General features: G+C 36.6%; 1 protein-coding gene across 2 annotated transcripts in view; it reads left to right on the top strand.

Annotated features, from left to right (window-relative positions):
• The window catches only part of SCN3A (sodium voltage-gated channel alpha subunit 3), a 115,523-nt gene that overhangs the window by 21,528 nt on the left and 78,767 nt on the right, over window positions 1-15,228 (top strand). For both annotated transcript variants that reach the window (XM_043488187.1, XM_043488186.1), the window contains exon 3: window positions 7,755-8,068. In XM_043488187.1, coding sequence (XP_043344122.1) covers window positions 7,805-8,068 — 264 coding nt within the window. In that variant the 5' untranslated portion in view covers window positions 7,755-7,804. The remainder of the gene's footprint in view (window positions 1-7,754; window positions 8,069-15,228) is intronic.

Below are 15,228 nucleotides of genomic sequence, written 5' to 3'. Positions count from 1 at the left end.
CAAGTTATCCAACCTACCTACACCTAGGTTTTCCGATCTATAAAATGGGGGAAATAGTAATAGTAATACCCTCATAGGGTTAAAATAACAATTAAATAAGTTCGTGTACATAAATTACATGACAGAGTATCTGAGACATAGTGATCATTCAATTGAGTTTTATCTATTATTATTATTTTATCCTCAAAGTCACTTGGTTAGGTATGCACATCAACAAAGCAATAATTTCAAAACTTTTAAAACACAGACAATAATATTTTATTCAGCCTGGCGAGTGCCCAGTGGTTATTATTATCATGTGCTGAATGCTGTGATTATGCCTTTGATAAAATATACTCTTGGTCATACATGCCACCTGAGGATACATGCAAATGTTAGACAATCACAAGCCCTAAATGAAAATTCCTTTGGAAAAAATAATAATTTCTTTAGTAGGAAAATAGTTAATTGGTCCATTCTATCTTTTAGATTATTCCCTTCCTATTTCTTTTGTTGATACCAAGAAAACACAGACAGCATCCGATTCTCAGTAATGAAACCAGTCTTTCCCTGACAACTCTCTCTCTTGTCATCAAGAACATGAAAATATATTCAGATGTTTTTTTCTTCCCTGATCTCTCAAGTTGTATGACACAGAACAACTTTCCTTCCTTGAAGATGGCAAATTTACAGCCTCTGACATAATTCAGTCTCCATGGGAATAGACCAGAACTAATTGATTTTGTCTGTAACATAATTATAAAAATCCCTACAGAGAGAGACTATTGATACTAACAGGCTATAGACCAATACAATTCACCAAACTGTCTTCTGTTCTGGAAAATTAGGCAAGATGAGAATTCACGGGCTAAATGACTAATGGAAAAAATACTTTTGTTTCTGCTGCAGTAGTGCTACAGCATATCCCAAATATTTACTGTGCCATTTTTCTCAGATTCTGATTAATTAACAATTATTAATTTTGTATTTGTTGGTTTTACATATTTTCAGCAGCTTATGTTAGTATCACAGCATACAGATATGTGAACCTGGAAAATTGAACTGGGTTACATGAATCTATTTTTCTGGATTTATATACAGCTTAGATCTTTAATATAAAATCACACAATAGTAAGATTCAAGATAAAAAAATGTCAACAATACTAGGAAAAATCAGTCAAGAACAGAATGTATGGAAAATGTGTCACCTTAGGGCAACAATCTGTGTTTGTCAATAGACAGGCACTTCAGTGAAGATTACTTTCCTTCTCTGTGCCTGTCCCTCATTTATTTTAAAGGCAGGGAGCTGGACTTTTTGTCAAATCCAATGAATGCCTTTTAATTAGCTTCTTAGAAATTCCTCTTTTGGCATCTAAATAACTGTTCTAATTTCACTAATACCTCTGTGTTCCCTCTCCTTAAAAAATGGTATTCGCGAGTCCTGCCTCTTCATGTTTCCAATTTTTTTCCTAAATAATGTACTGTGTATTCTTCAGCTTTAACTGGTGACTCCTTAATCAACATTTACCCAGCCCAGACAGCTTTCTTGAGTCTCAGATACATATACACCCAGTTGTCTCACAGGCATCTCAAAGTAAATAAAACTCAAGCAGAATTTATTCCTACAAACCTCTACTTCTTGGTTGGGTTAAACTTGAGGCCTAAACCAGAAATCTGAAGATGAACTTAACCTTGTAACTCTTCTTTACCCTTTGTATCAAATCATCATAAAATCTCATTGGTTTTCTCTTCCTAATTGTGCCTTCAGGACAAACCTCCAGCCACGGTTTGTTTTCTGTCTAACTTATTGAAGACCTTCTATCTTCCAGGCAGCTGCTCACCTTTCAGTGCATTTTCTCATTTAAAGGTTAACATCAACTCTATGAAGTATGTGTTCTCATTGCTATCATTATCTTCATAGGGAACCTGGAGAGTATGAGAAATTAAAAAAAAATTTTTTTTTATCACATTGCTAGAACATAGTGGACCCAGGGCTTGAATGCCGTCCTGACCGCCAAGTCCACACCCTTAAGTAGTAAAGCTACAATAAAATTCTCTTGCCCTTTGCTTTAAACCACTGGTGTCCATCTGCTTCCTTTTAGGGAGGCTGTTCTCAAAGGGTGGTTTTCAGACACGGGAGTGTTCCTGAGTCCACTGCAGAGTGTCTGTGAGGTCTAAACTATTTTCTTAAAAAAATACCAAATTGTCATTTGCCTTTTTTCACTGCTCTGACATTTGCACCTATAGTGCTAAAGTCAGGGAAGCAGAACTGCTAACGCCTGAGCAGGAATCAAGGCAGTGGCACCAAATCACAGGAAGAGTCCTTGTTTTCTTCACCACCATTTTTGGTAAGAAAAAAAAAAATGCCAGTTCACATAAGAACATCTTTGATGAAGCAGTAAAAATTATTAGTTTTATTAAATCTTGACCCTAAAGAACACATATTTTTAATATTCTGTATGATGATAGGGAAAGAATACAGAAAGCATTTCCACTGTGGACTGAGCGCTACAGCTGTCTCAAGGAAAAGAGTTGTGTGACTGCGTCAGTCAGGAGCCGAATGCACAGTGCTTTTTCATGGAACACCATTTCCACTTGAAAGAAAGAACTGACAAGCTATGGTTATTCAGACTCGGGTATTTGGCAGATATTTTCTCAAAAATGAATAAAGGAAAAACCTGTCATTTCAGGGAAAGCAAATGATAGCATTTGTTGTCGATGTTAAAATTGGAGCTTTCAAGGGGAAATTGAAATTCTGGAAAACTTTTACCTGAAGCTGGGAGAACTGACTTATCTGAAAAGACCCTGAAGCTGGGAAAGAGAACAGGACGACAGAGGATGAGATGGTTGGATGGCATCACCGACTCGATGGACATGAGTTTGAGTAGACTCTGGGAGTTGGTTATGGACAGGGAGGCCTGGCGTGCTGCAGTTCATGGGGTCGCAAAGAGTCAAACACGACTGAGCGACTGAACTGAACTGAACTGGGAGCTTGACAGTCTCCCAATACATTATGATCTTCTCTAGAGATCAATGGTGATATTAACAAATGCTATTTTTGAATGTAACATAATAAAATTTGTTAAAATTTGGAAAATCTGCATAGCAATATGCTGATATTTTCCAAATGATCTATGCATGATGGTACAAAATCCATCCAAAGGGCAAGATCAATCAAAAGTTCACTGACAGACAGTTTCAGATTCCACACTGAAACTAATTTAAGAAACTACCATTTGTAGAGTTTTAATGTTTATCAAAGACGAATATTCACAATTGCTTCATAAAGAAATTGAAATACTCCCTATTTTCCAGCTACATATTTGTGAGGGGATTTTCTTCTTGTACTTTAATCAAAACAACATATCTCAACAGACTGAATTCTTAAACAGATAGGGGAATCTAGCTATACTCCATTAAGTCAGACAGTAAAGAGATTTGCCCAAATGTAAAACAAGTTCATTCTTCTCACTCAGTTCTTTTCATTTTGAAACATGATTGGTATATTAAGTTGTTTTCATTAAAAATCTGTTTGATATATAAACATATTAAAGTTAATCAAGACGTTTTAAAATTTTCTATTCTGATTTTTAGTACAGTAAATATGGATAGGTAAGTCTCTTCTTAAACGAAAGCTCTTTGAAGTCATCTATAATTTTAAGAGCATTAAGGGATCCTGAGACCAAAATGTTTAAAAACCATGGCTCTAGGATCGCTCCCTATCTGTCCACCCTTCATACTGCCACCATCCTTCCAGTCTTAAAGTGATCATGCATGTCCCACCTACAGCCTTCCTTAGCATGCTGAATGAGGCCTTTGGTGATCTGTATCCTGCCTAAATCCCATTCCTTCATTTTTCCACTCCCTTTTAGGCAGGTTGACTTCCACCCATAATGAACTTCTTATAGTCCTTCCCAAACAATCCATGCTCTGTTATTTCTGGGTCCATATACGTGCTTCCCCCTGCCTAATAGGTCTCTATTGATATGGCTTCTTCCCAACCTTCCCCCATCTACCACCACCACTACAACTAGCTGGTCAAATTCCAACCAGTCTACAAAACTTACCCTAATATCACTTCCTTAGGAAGACTTGTCTTAACCATGCCCTTCCCTGGGTAGAATAAACTGCTCCCTTTAATGCAGCTCAGATAATAACCAGTTATATAAGATTATATTATAATTATTAGTATAAAAATCTGTCTCTCCCAATGGACAGTCAGTTCCTTAAGGGCAGAGACACAGTGTTGATACAGAGTGGTCCCTCAATAAATATTTCCTAAATAAATGACCCTAAGTTTCCTTCCAGGTTTGAAATTCTGTCATCCATCCCTGTAATAAGATATTTTGAACCACAGTCTTTCTTGATTAACAGAAGGATGCATTTGTTTTATTGACACACATTAACAAACATAGACACTTGAGTTTTTAATCAAAGAGATCATCTCCTCAGATTTTTTCTGCTTTTTTGTCCTTGCAAGGACAGTTCTGAAGAAAATTTGGTATGTTAAATTTGATGTGTTTTAATAAATTATAATGCACATATATTCATTAATAATATATATTCCACACCAAGGCATCAGCAGGAATTAATTTTTTAAAGTCTGTCCTAATAGGAATATAAAATTATGTAAGAGCTCAGTATAATAAGCTCACAAAGAACAAGAAAGAATAGAAAAAAATTAAAATAGAACAACTAGAGAACTATGAGAGGTTTCTAAACAGCAACACTGTACATGAAGCCCCAAGAAACTCTGTTCACTATAATCTTTAATGTCTCGGCCTATCCAAATACTGAGCAAACCCTAGGTCTCCTAGCAGACAAAAAGCTGAGAGTCTAGAATTGGACTGTCTTCTCAGGATTTAGAAACACCAGCATGGCAATTTCAAAAGACATCTTTACTTCCTTTTGGTCAAGACTCGAGGTCTTTATTCTGGCCCCTGATAAGTGAACGAAGGTAAAGAATTATTTATTTTTTAAAATAAATGTTCATGATTTTGTGATGGTACCTTGTTTTGTGTCATCTCAGAGAAATCGAAGTCATTTATAAAGATTACTGGAAGATTTCTACATTAGATATGTTTAAAATCATTTCATTTTAAAACTTAGGAGCCAGGAGACTCCAATTAAATGAGTAAAATTAGTTATTTCTTTATGGAAAAGTGTTGCCACATATATGATAAGGTGTTTCGATGACAATGAGGTTGCTTGCTTGTATGTGCTCAGTTGTGTCCAACTCTTTGCAACCCCATGGACTGGGGGCCCTAGCAGGCTCCTCTGTCCATGAAATTCTCCAGGAAAGAATACTGGAGTGGGTTACCATTTCCTACTCCAGGGGAGCTTCCCAACACAGGGATCAAACCCGCGTCTCTTATGTCTCCTGCATTGGCAGGCAGGTTCTTTAAAGAGGTTGAGGAAGATTAAATGACAAACTCAATACCACAAACCCAGTACTCACAGACTCATTACTAATCTAGATCTCTGAAACCAACTGCTGCAAGGTTTTCATTCCAATGTCAATAAAGAAACCAAAATCAGTTCAAGTAAATGTTTAACTACAAAAGTAACCTTTCTTGTCCCTTAAGAGAGCAGCCAAGTTCCACAGAAATTTTTAAAGATATTTTTCTCATGCTTTGTCATTTTCATTTAGCACTTGGGAAGAACCCTTATTCATTCAATTCAGGACAGGTGATAAGAGACAGGTGGATTACACATCCCTGGTTATTTAAGGTTTTCAGTTAAAGGCAGACTCCTTCCCCACTGAAAAGTACAAAAGCTGTGATTATTCCACAGCTGCCTAGAGTTGAAATGACTATGTCGCCGTTGAATTTAACATAAAATGGCTGAAACCATTAACTCTACTTTGTGCCATCTACCATGAATTTAGAGGGCACAAAATAGATAGTTGATTGATTTTTAAGTAAAACAGAATAACTGTTCCCAAACCTTCTGATCCATATACCACTTGATGGAGCATAAGAAAGAGCCTTGTCCCATAACAAATCAGAAGTTCTTTTTTCAGAACTAGTAGGGGATATGGCACAGTTTTTTGACAAGTCTGATAATTTATAACTTATCTGGAATATACCTTCATAATAGCAGGAAACATAATGATGGTATCAGACTATGAATATGAATTCAATGGAAATACATAGGTATTAAAATATTTTTTGTCACTGGGACAGACCTGGGAACCAGTAATTCAGATATACACAAAAAACACACAGTATTCTGTATCATTTTTCTTATGTTACTATAAGATCTAAAATTTCTCCTTCTCTGGAAACTCACTATCTCCATGCAATGAACTGCCAAGAATTAGAATGCCATTTAGGGATAAACTACTATGGTGACTGGAATAAGTGTGGGGGCAGAGGAAGGTGGGTATCTGGGGAGAGGGAAATGTCACAGCTGACTTCCATGATTATTCTGATGCCATGGTTGTAGATCATTCTACAAGATGACTGATGTACTCTTTGCATTTCATTGTTATTGTTTCTGTTTTCTATATGGATTTTTAAAATGAGATTCTTGGCACAAGGCAAAATAAAATAACTGCCAACTCATGTTTCAAATTTTATGTAGCTAATTTCCTGTATTTCTGACAGTTCTGTCACATTTCCAGCAGATAGAATTTCTTCCCTCCCCTGGGAAATTGAGCAGGTCCACTCCACGTGTCTGTCTGTCCTCCATTCCTCTTCCAGCCATGGGGTAGGCGTGTGTGAATGCGTCCCTGTACTCTGCACATCCCAGTCCCTTCCTGAAGCTCCACAGTCAGCTGGAGTTCCAGCAAGTTAGGACCTTATTTAAAGGACAGTGGCTTGAATTGCAAAGATGCTTGAAACCACACCAGAGGAAAGGGTTGAAGGAACTAAAGATAATTAGATTACGATCACTGACACTAACACAGTGCTTGCTAATTCTGGAAACTAGTCTAAATATTTAATGCAAATTAATTTATTAATCCCTTACTAACCTGGGGGATCAGTTCTCATATTATCCCCATTTTATAGATGAAGACTGGAGCACTGAGGGGTTACATTTGTAAAGTCATGCCGCTCAACAGTGACGGAGCCAGGGTTTAGAACAGAAGGAATCTGGCTCCACAGTCCATTACCTTTACTACCCTACATCAAATGAAAGATTCAGGAAGAAGATGAAAACTGTCCTGGAATACTTAAAGAGGAGCAGACAGGAAAAGTAAATACATTCTGCACTGCTTCAGAAGATACCTCAGGAGGAAACTAACTGAAAAGCTAAAAGGAAACAGCTTTGACTTCTCTGTCGATGCTGACAGTCAGATCTTGCCTTAGAACCAATGTTCAATGATGCTGGTAATTAGAACAGCGATTGGGTTACACAAAATTCTTTTCCTACCCTGAGATTTTATGAGTTGGTGGTATACCACTGTATTGTCACCAGGATATTTTTCTTTGGAGTGTTAGTAAGATATGATAAAAGGAGGAGGGAGAGAAATAATGGGTCCCTAAGTAATTTTATCAACAAGCATTCTTGGCACTAATCTTTACCAAATGTTTACTCTGCTTTGGTGTAAAGGTATCAGAACAGACATTTGATAGACATATAAAGTTGTCTTATTGAAAATTAGATTGGATGATATTTCTAAGTTAAAATTTGTAGTGCAGCATGAAAAGCACTACTTAGTGTTTATATTAAAATAATTAATACAAGAAATATTAACACCTTGATTGATTTTCTTAATCTCTCTCATCCTCTTGCTTTCCTAACCCTCATGCATTTTTTTTTAATTGCAGGCTATTCTTATGCAAGAAGCTAAACGTAATTAAATGTGCAGGATGAAAAGATGGCACAGGCACTGTTGGTACCCCCAGGACCTGAAAGCTTCCGCCTTTTTACTAGAGAATCTCTTGCTGCTATCGAACAACGTGCTGCAGAAGAGAAAGCCAAGAAACCCAAGAGAGAACAAGACAATGATGAAGAGAACGAACCAAAGCCAAACAGTGACTTGGAGGCTGGAAAGAATCTTCCATTCATTTACGGAGACATCCCTCCAGGGATGGTGTCAGAGCCGCTGGAGGACTTGGACCCCTACTATATCAACAAGAAAGTGAGTGTTGATTTTATCCTTCCCATAAGTCTTTACCTTGGAACTTTAATATACTTTTCTGGGGCTCATGGATACACTGCACCATAAGTTTTCTACTGTTTAAGATTTTATAATACTTATTTCCGCTTATTTTTAAGTACCATATAATCAGCAGAAACATAAATGAAGTCAAGATCTGGCCAAAGTGAAGTGATACAGAGATGAACCATTTCTACAATTTCATAGTCACTGATATTGACAAAATTAAAATTGACACCGACAAAGCAAAACATGTTATTGGTGACATATTTAAACACGTAGTAGACAACAGAATAATAGCTATGTGAAATAAGAGTTACAAGCTATGTGAAATAAGAGTTACAGGGTACATATCCTTATTTTTTAGTTCTTTGACTTGAGGTTTCTTCATGATAGATTTGTATTGTAGGGGGTAATAAATAATCTTTTATTTAGCATCCTCCTATAGGAAGACAGAAAAAATGTTCACCCAAAGATACATTTTTTGGGTCCAGTAACCTGATTGGGGGTTTCTCTTAAACTTAATCTGTGACACGTTAGATTCCAGAACACCTACATATTGTTAAAACACCACTCTGAGAAAAAAATATCAAGAACAGAAGACAAAAAAACAGAAACTCAAGTTTTTCCATCTATATATGATTTAAATCACCAATTATGACTATGTCTTTCTAATACTATAATAACCATATAAGTCTGTCAGAATCAGCTAGTTTTTGATGTTAAACCAACTGTGCAGTATTTTATAGGAAGTATAAAAAATAGATGATATTTTTGAGATTAATCCTTTGTCTGTTTCTTCATTTGCTATTCTTTTCTCCCAATCTGACGGCTGTCTTTTCACCTTACTTATAGTTTCCTTTGTAGTGCAAAAGCTTTTAAGTTTCATTAGATCCCATTTGTTTAGTTTTGCTTTTATTTCCAATATTCTGGGAGGTGGGTCATAGAGGATCTTGCTGTGATTGATGTCGGAGAGTGTTTTGCCTATGTTCTCCTCGAGGAGTTTTATAGTTTCTGGTCTGACATTTAGATCTTTAATCCATTTTGAGTTTATTTTTGTGTATGGTGTTAGAAAGTGTTCTAGTTTCATTCTTTTACAAGTGGTTGACCAGTTTTCCCAGCACCACTTGTTAAAGAGGTTGTCTTTTCCTGAAGCTCAATTCCAGAAAAATAAATGACCCAATCAAAAAATGGGCCAGAGAACTAAACAGACATTTCTCCAAAGAAGACATACAGATGGCTAACAAACACATGAAAAGGTGCTCAACATCACTCATTATTAGAGAAATGCAAATCAAAACCACAATGAGGTACCATTACACACCAGTCAGGATGGCTGCTATCCAAAAGTCTACAAGCAATAAATGCTGGAGAGGGTGTGGAGAAAAGGGAACCCTCTTACACTGTTGGTGGGAATGCAAACTAGTACAGCCACTATGGAAAACAGTGTGGAGATTCCTTAAAAAACTGGAAATAGAACTGCCATATGACCCAGCAATACCACTTCTGGGCATACACACTGAGGAAACCAGATCTGAAAGAGACACGTGCACCCCAATGTTCATCGCAGCACTGTTTATAATAGCCAGGACATGGAAGCAACCTAGATGCCCATCAGCAGATGAATGGATAAGGAAGCTGTGGTACATATACACCATGGAATATTACTCAGCCATTAAAAAGAATTCATTTGAATCAGTCCTAATGAGATGGATGAAACTGGAGCCCATTATACAGAGTGAAGTAAGCCAGAAAGATAAAGAACATTACAGCATACTAACACATATATATGGAATTTAGAAAGATGGTAACGATAACCCTATATGCAAAACAGAAAAAGAGACACAGAAATACAGAACAGACTTTTGAACTCTGTGGGAGAAGGTGAGGGTGGGATGTTTCAAAAGAACAGCATGTATACTATCTATGGTGAAACAGATCACCAGCCCAGGTGGGATGCATGAGACAAGTGCTCGGGCCTGGTACACTGGGAAGACCCAGAGGAATCGGGTGGAGAGGGAGGTGGGAGGGGGGATCGGGATGGGGAATAAGTGTAAATCTATGGCTGATTCATATCAATGTATGACAAAACCCACTGAAATGTTGTGAAGTAATTAGCCTCCAACTAATAAAAAAATTAAAAAAAAAAATAGATGATAGATCCTGTGCTCTCTAATTAGCTATTTTGGCAGCTTACAACCATGATTTGTATTTCACATTCACAGACACAAAAACTGGCCCATGTAGAAACTAAAGAAACATTAATATCACTAAGAGTTATTGGCTTACAGATTAAAGGAAAAATTGAGCACTTTTATTAGTCAAAGTCAGCCCTTTTAAAAGGAATGGCTAAAGAAACTATTCTTTAAGCAGCGTACAACTTATAAGATCAATGATGGCTAAAGGAACTGACAACCATTCAGACCTGGAACTAGCCCTATGGCTCTGAAGGAGTGCTTCTGAAACTATGTACATATAGAGGATAATGTTAAAATACAGATTATGATTCCATAGATATGGGGTGCGGCCATGGAGCCAGCATTTCTAGCAAGCTTGTGAGTGAGACTACTGCTGCTGGTACATGGGCCCACTGGGAGTAGTCAGCATTAAAATGCATTATTTAACGTTACACAGCCAATTAAAATAAACAGGTCCTTTCTGTTTCCTTTTAAACTAGCTTCATGAAAGGTGGCATATAATATATATTCATATAGTTCTAAAAGTAATTTATTCCAGTACTTTACTATAGAATTGGTAAAGACAATTTTGAAATTTAGTAACTGTACTATTACACATGATGATGAAAGTGAGATATTCCCCAAGAAACTAGAAGAAAATTCTCCTCTGGAAATTATTGATTCAAACTATGTATTTGCAAAGATGCCTTCAAGAGATGGCGGTGTGACTTATACTCTAACATGATTAAAAGTATTTGCTACTTAAAGAAAGGAAGTATCCTTAAGATAGGGAATTGGTAAAATTAAGGATGGGCAAAAGAGAATAATGAAGAAAAATATTATATTTTCTCAGGGAGACAGATTTTCAGTTAGTAGTAGTCCTGAAAGTACTTTCCTCTCAGAAAGTCACTTCATTGGTGAGGGCCTACACTGTGCTACCTAATCGAGACGTCATCAAACATCCATATTAATTAATTCAGTTTATTTGGACTCCATGCTCAACAAAGAGTATCTTATTATAATTCATCTTCCCATTGATCTGCTTAAAGGAAAGAATGTGCTGGCTATGCTACAGCAATTATTCCAACCCGTGTGACAGTGATCTATCTGGTTGTATATAAATAGATTGGCATTTTAATTTTATATCAGGCTTTCAAGCTTGGTTAACGTGAGTCTGCCGCTAGGAAACAGAATTGCTCTCTATCTGCTAACAAAGTCAGTTTTTATTGCCTCCCTGTCTGACAACAAGAGTAGAACCCATATTTATTCATAATGGCCATGATTCATCTTAAGAGACATCTAGAGTGTATGTATACTGTTGTCTGCCCTGCTTTCCGTTATGAAGAGTCTATAAGGATGAAGACTGAGGGGCTATTGAAGAAAATAGCTCTTGGGACAGAAGGAGCTGATGTAAGAAGCTAATGGAGAAGCTCTGGAGTTTAAAATATGATATAGAGCTTGTTAATTATATGGAATAATGCAGGTGAAAGGTGTTTTAAAATTATAAAGCATTATGAAACTTTGGTTCCATCAATTAATGTTACAATTTTACATACCTAATTGAGTCACATAAGCAAAATCACAATGTATTTTAATGGCATTCAAATTGACCAGATAAAACTTGAGAATAGTGACAGTGATTGTAGTAACAGCTAAAATTTGCTATGCTCATACTTCGTCAGGTATTGTTTGAGGGCTATAACTCGTATACTTTATGTAATATTCAATGAAAGACAAGGCAGGTACTAGATTTACCTCATTTTATAGACGGGGAAGTGAAGCACAGGGAGGTTAAGTAACTTGTCCAAAGTTACACTCCATAAGTGATGAATTAGGATGTGAACCTAGGCAGTCAGACTCCAGAGCTCTTAATCACTAAGCAAAACCATATACTGTGTTTATTATATAATGAAAGAAAATGTTTTTAAAAATTAGTTATATAATTTTGAATTCTCTGATAGATATGGTTCTACTCAGAGAACTTATTCTTGCCTTAAGTAGTAAAAATTTTAGTGAACCTGTAAAATGGGCATTTACCTGGAAAAAAGAAGCAAGCACCATTCCAGAGTAGATAATATCCAGTTTAACATACTTCCACATATAACATTCATTACCTTAGTAGCAATATATAGTACTATTTTCCCAAGTCACATCATTACTTATCACTTCTTAGAGAACAGATTTTGGAATTGGCACTATTGATCTCTTCTCTATCAGTCATTCTCTCAAATAATTTTCAGTTTCGATATATCTCTCAACAAAAGAGCCCCAAATTTCAAATGCCTATCTTGACATTTGTTCCCCATAGAGGACAACAACCTTTTGTTCTTCACTTCTCAGAACTCAAGGTTTTCTTTCTGTTAGGGGTTGTTCTCCAGAAATAAACTGGGATTGTGTTCTTAAGGTCTGCTTTATTCCAGAATCAGTAAATTCACTGAAGATGCCCTCGGCATGTCATTTTTAATCCCATTAGTACTGCAAAGGCTAATCTTATGGGAAGAGGCAAGGTGTTCACGTTTAAAGAAACAGTTCATTTCTGTTCACTCTGATCTTCGAGATTTTTCAAAATAAAATCCTCTCAATTGTTACATTTGGCTTTTTCAGGGATATTGTTTTTTAAAAAATGAGTATATGCACCTTAAACTGTGGTAAACTTTACATGTCACTTCTGTCACTGAATGTCTAAACAGACCCAGATTGCTTGACTATAATAATAAATGATTTAATCCTATGAATTCAAAAAATCCTTTAATGCATCTATGTTTCAAGAGCAGGCATCCCAGTGCCCACTCTCCCTTGTGAATAATCTCAGTGCTAGTAAAGAACAGCTTATTTGCCCTCATCATAGCATTTTTCCAATCTATAGATTACAGTTCATAGAAAATAGTTGGTTAGGTCTATGGTCTTGAATACAAAAAGGCAACATGCAGAGAAGTCGCTTTCTCTACACTTTATACTTACATATAAATATTTTCTATTCATTAAATGTAAATATTATACTCACAATATTCTATTCAAACAGAGCATGTTGTCAGTGAACATGAATGTCTAGGATACAGTCCTTAGTTAATTTAATCACACAAGCAACATCACAATGCATTTTAATTGCATTCAAATTGATGGTGTAAAACTTGAGAATAGTGAGAACATATTCATAACTAAATGGTTATATAGAATAGGTATCTTAAAAGTAAATAGCATCTTAAAGGTAAACTCACATTTAATTGAAACAAGAGTTTATTTGCAAACCAGGCTATTAAATGCTATATAAAAACAAAATGGAAGAAAAAAAGTAGCTAACTGGTTCTTTATGTTCAATGATTTATAACAACTTCTAAGCTAGTCCTCAGTGGAATGAACTCTACAAATAATTGCTGCTTGACTATAATTACAAGCAGCATGCCAATGTGTGTATATTAATATACTAAGGCTTACTGGAAAAGGGAAACAATTGGGGAGTGATCAAAAGGCAGTGTGATTTATCTGGAAAGACATAATGATGGAGATGATTTTGACAGCTGAGGACATTCCTGGAGAATAGGGATTTTCAACCCGTGGCTGCATACAGAATGACCAGGCGAAAATGTTTAACATACCATTGTCTATGCCCATCCTCCAGAAATTAATTCTGTTGTTCTCTGGTGGATCCCATATAATAGCAATTTTAAGATCACCCCAGGAGATTCTAACATGTGGACAGGACTAAGAACATTTGATGTAAGAGTGGGTCATTGTCGGTGATACCTTACTGTCAGGTCTGTTATGGACCTGAACAAAAGTAAGTTTGCATTACATGACCTCTCAGGTGCCTCCTTCCTCTAGGATTCTATGACACTCATCTTGAGAATCAGAGTGAGAAGTTGATAGTAAGTGGGATTGACAAGTGAATTGAATTGGCTGGAACAAAGGTGCTTTGGTGCGAAAAGAAATAAAAGATGATTCCAGAGAGACCTAGTAGGTAATCACCATTCCTGAGCCACCAGGGAAGTCCCGAGGATACGGAAGTGGGTAGCCATTCCCTTCTCCAGGGGATCCTCCCAACCCAGGGATTGACCCCGCATTATAGGCAGATTCTTTACCATCTGAGCCACCAGGGAAGCCCAGCTTAAATGCTAAATTGATGACTATAGGTTTCAGGTCATAGGAATTTAGCGACACAATGCCCTTTGAGATGATGTTGCTGCTGCTGCTAAGTCGCTTTAGTCGTGTCCGACTCTGTGCAACCCCAGAGACGGCAGCCCACCAGGCTCCCCCGTCCCTGGGATTCTCCAGGCAAGAACACTGGCGTTGGTTGCCATTTCCTTCTCCAATGCATGAAAGTGAAAAGTTAAAGTGAAGTCGTTCAGTCGTGTCTGACTTGTAGCGATCCCATGGACTGCAGCCTACCAGGCTCCTCCGTCCATGGGATTTTCCAGGCAAGAGTACTGGAGTGGGTTGCCATTGCCTTCTCCGTGAAATGATGCATTTCAGCCTAATTCTTAATGTGGCTGGTCCTTCTCAGTATTACAACAGATCTATAGGACAAGCAAAACCAGTTTATTCAGCCTGTTTGAACATTTTAAAGTAGGACAACTACCACAGGGAAAATAGCTTCATGAACTTTGGAGTTAAAAGATTTGATATAATTAAAATATTTATAAAAGATCATTTTAATAGCAGTATGTACAGCATAACCTGAAAAGTTACCAAAACTGGGGACAGATGGTAAGCCTTAAATAGAATTAGAGTCCACAAAGTTAATTTACAACTTGATACAAATTTTGTGTAGGATCATCAGTGTGTATTGGGAAGTTGATACCTGAGAGACAGATTAGATAATAGTACATTGTATCTTTATTTTTAGTTAAATGTTAATTTAGGGGAGAAAAAGTGATATCTAATATGTTTATACTTATACAAACTGGCTTAAACAAGTTCAAACAAATTAGGTAAAAAGTTCTTATGTGTGTAAACTCTTCATATAAG

Source organism: Cervus canadensis, chromosome 15 (genome assembly GCF_019320065.1).
Source record: "Cervus canadensis isolate Bull #8, Minnesota chromosome 15, ASM1932006v1, whole genome shotgun sequence".
NCBI lineage: Eukaryota > Metazoa > Chordata > Mammalia > Artiodactyla > Cervidae > Cervus > Cervus canadensis.
Note: the sequence above shows the minus strand (reverse complement) of the source record. Positions and strands in the feature narration are given on the sequence as shown.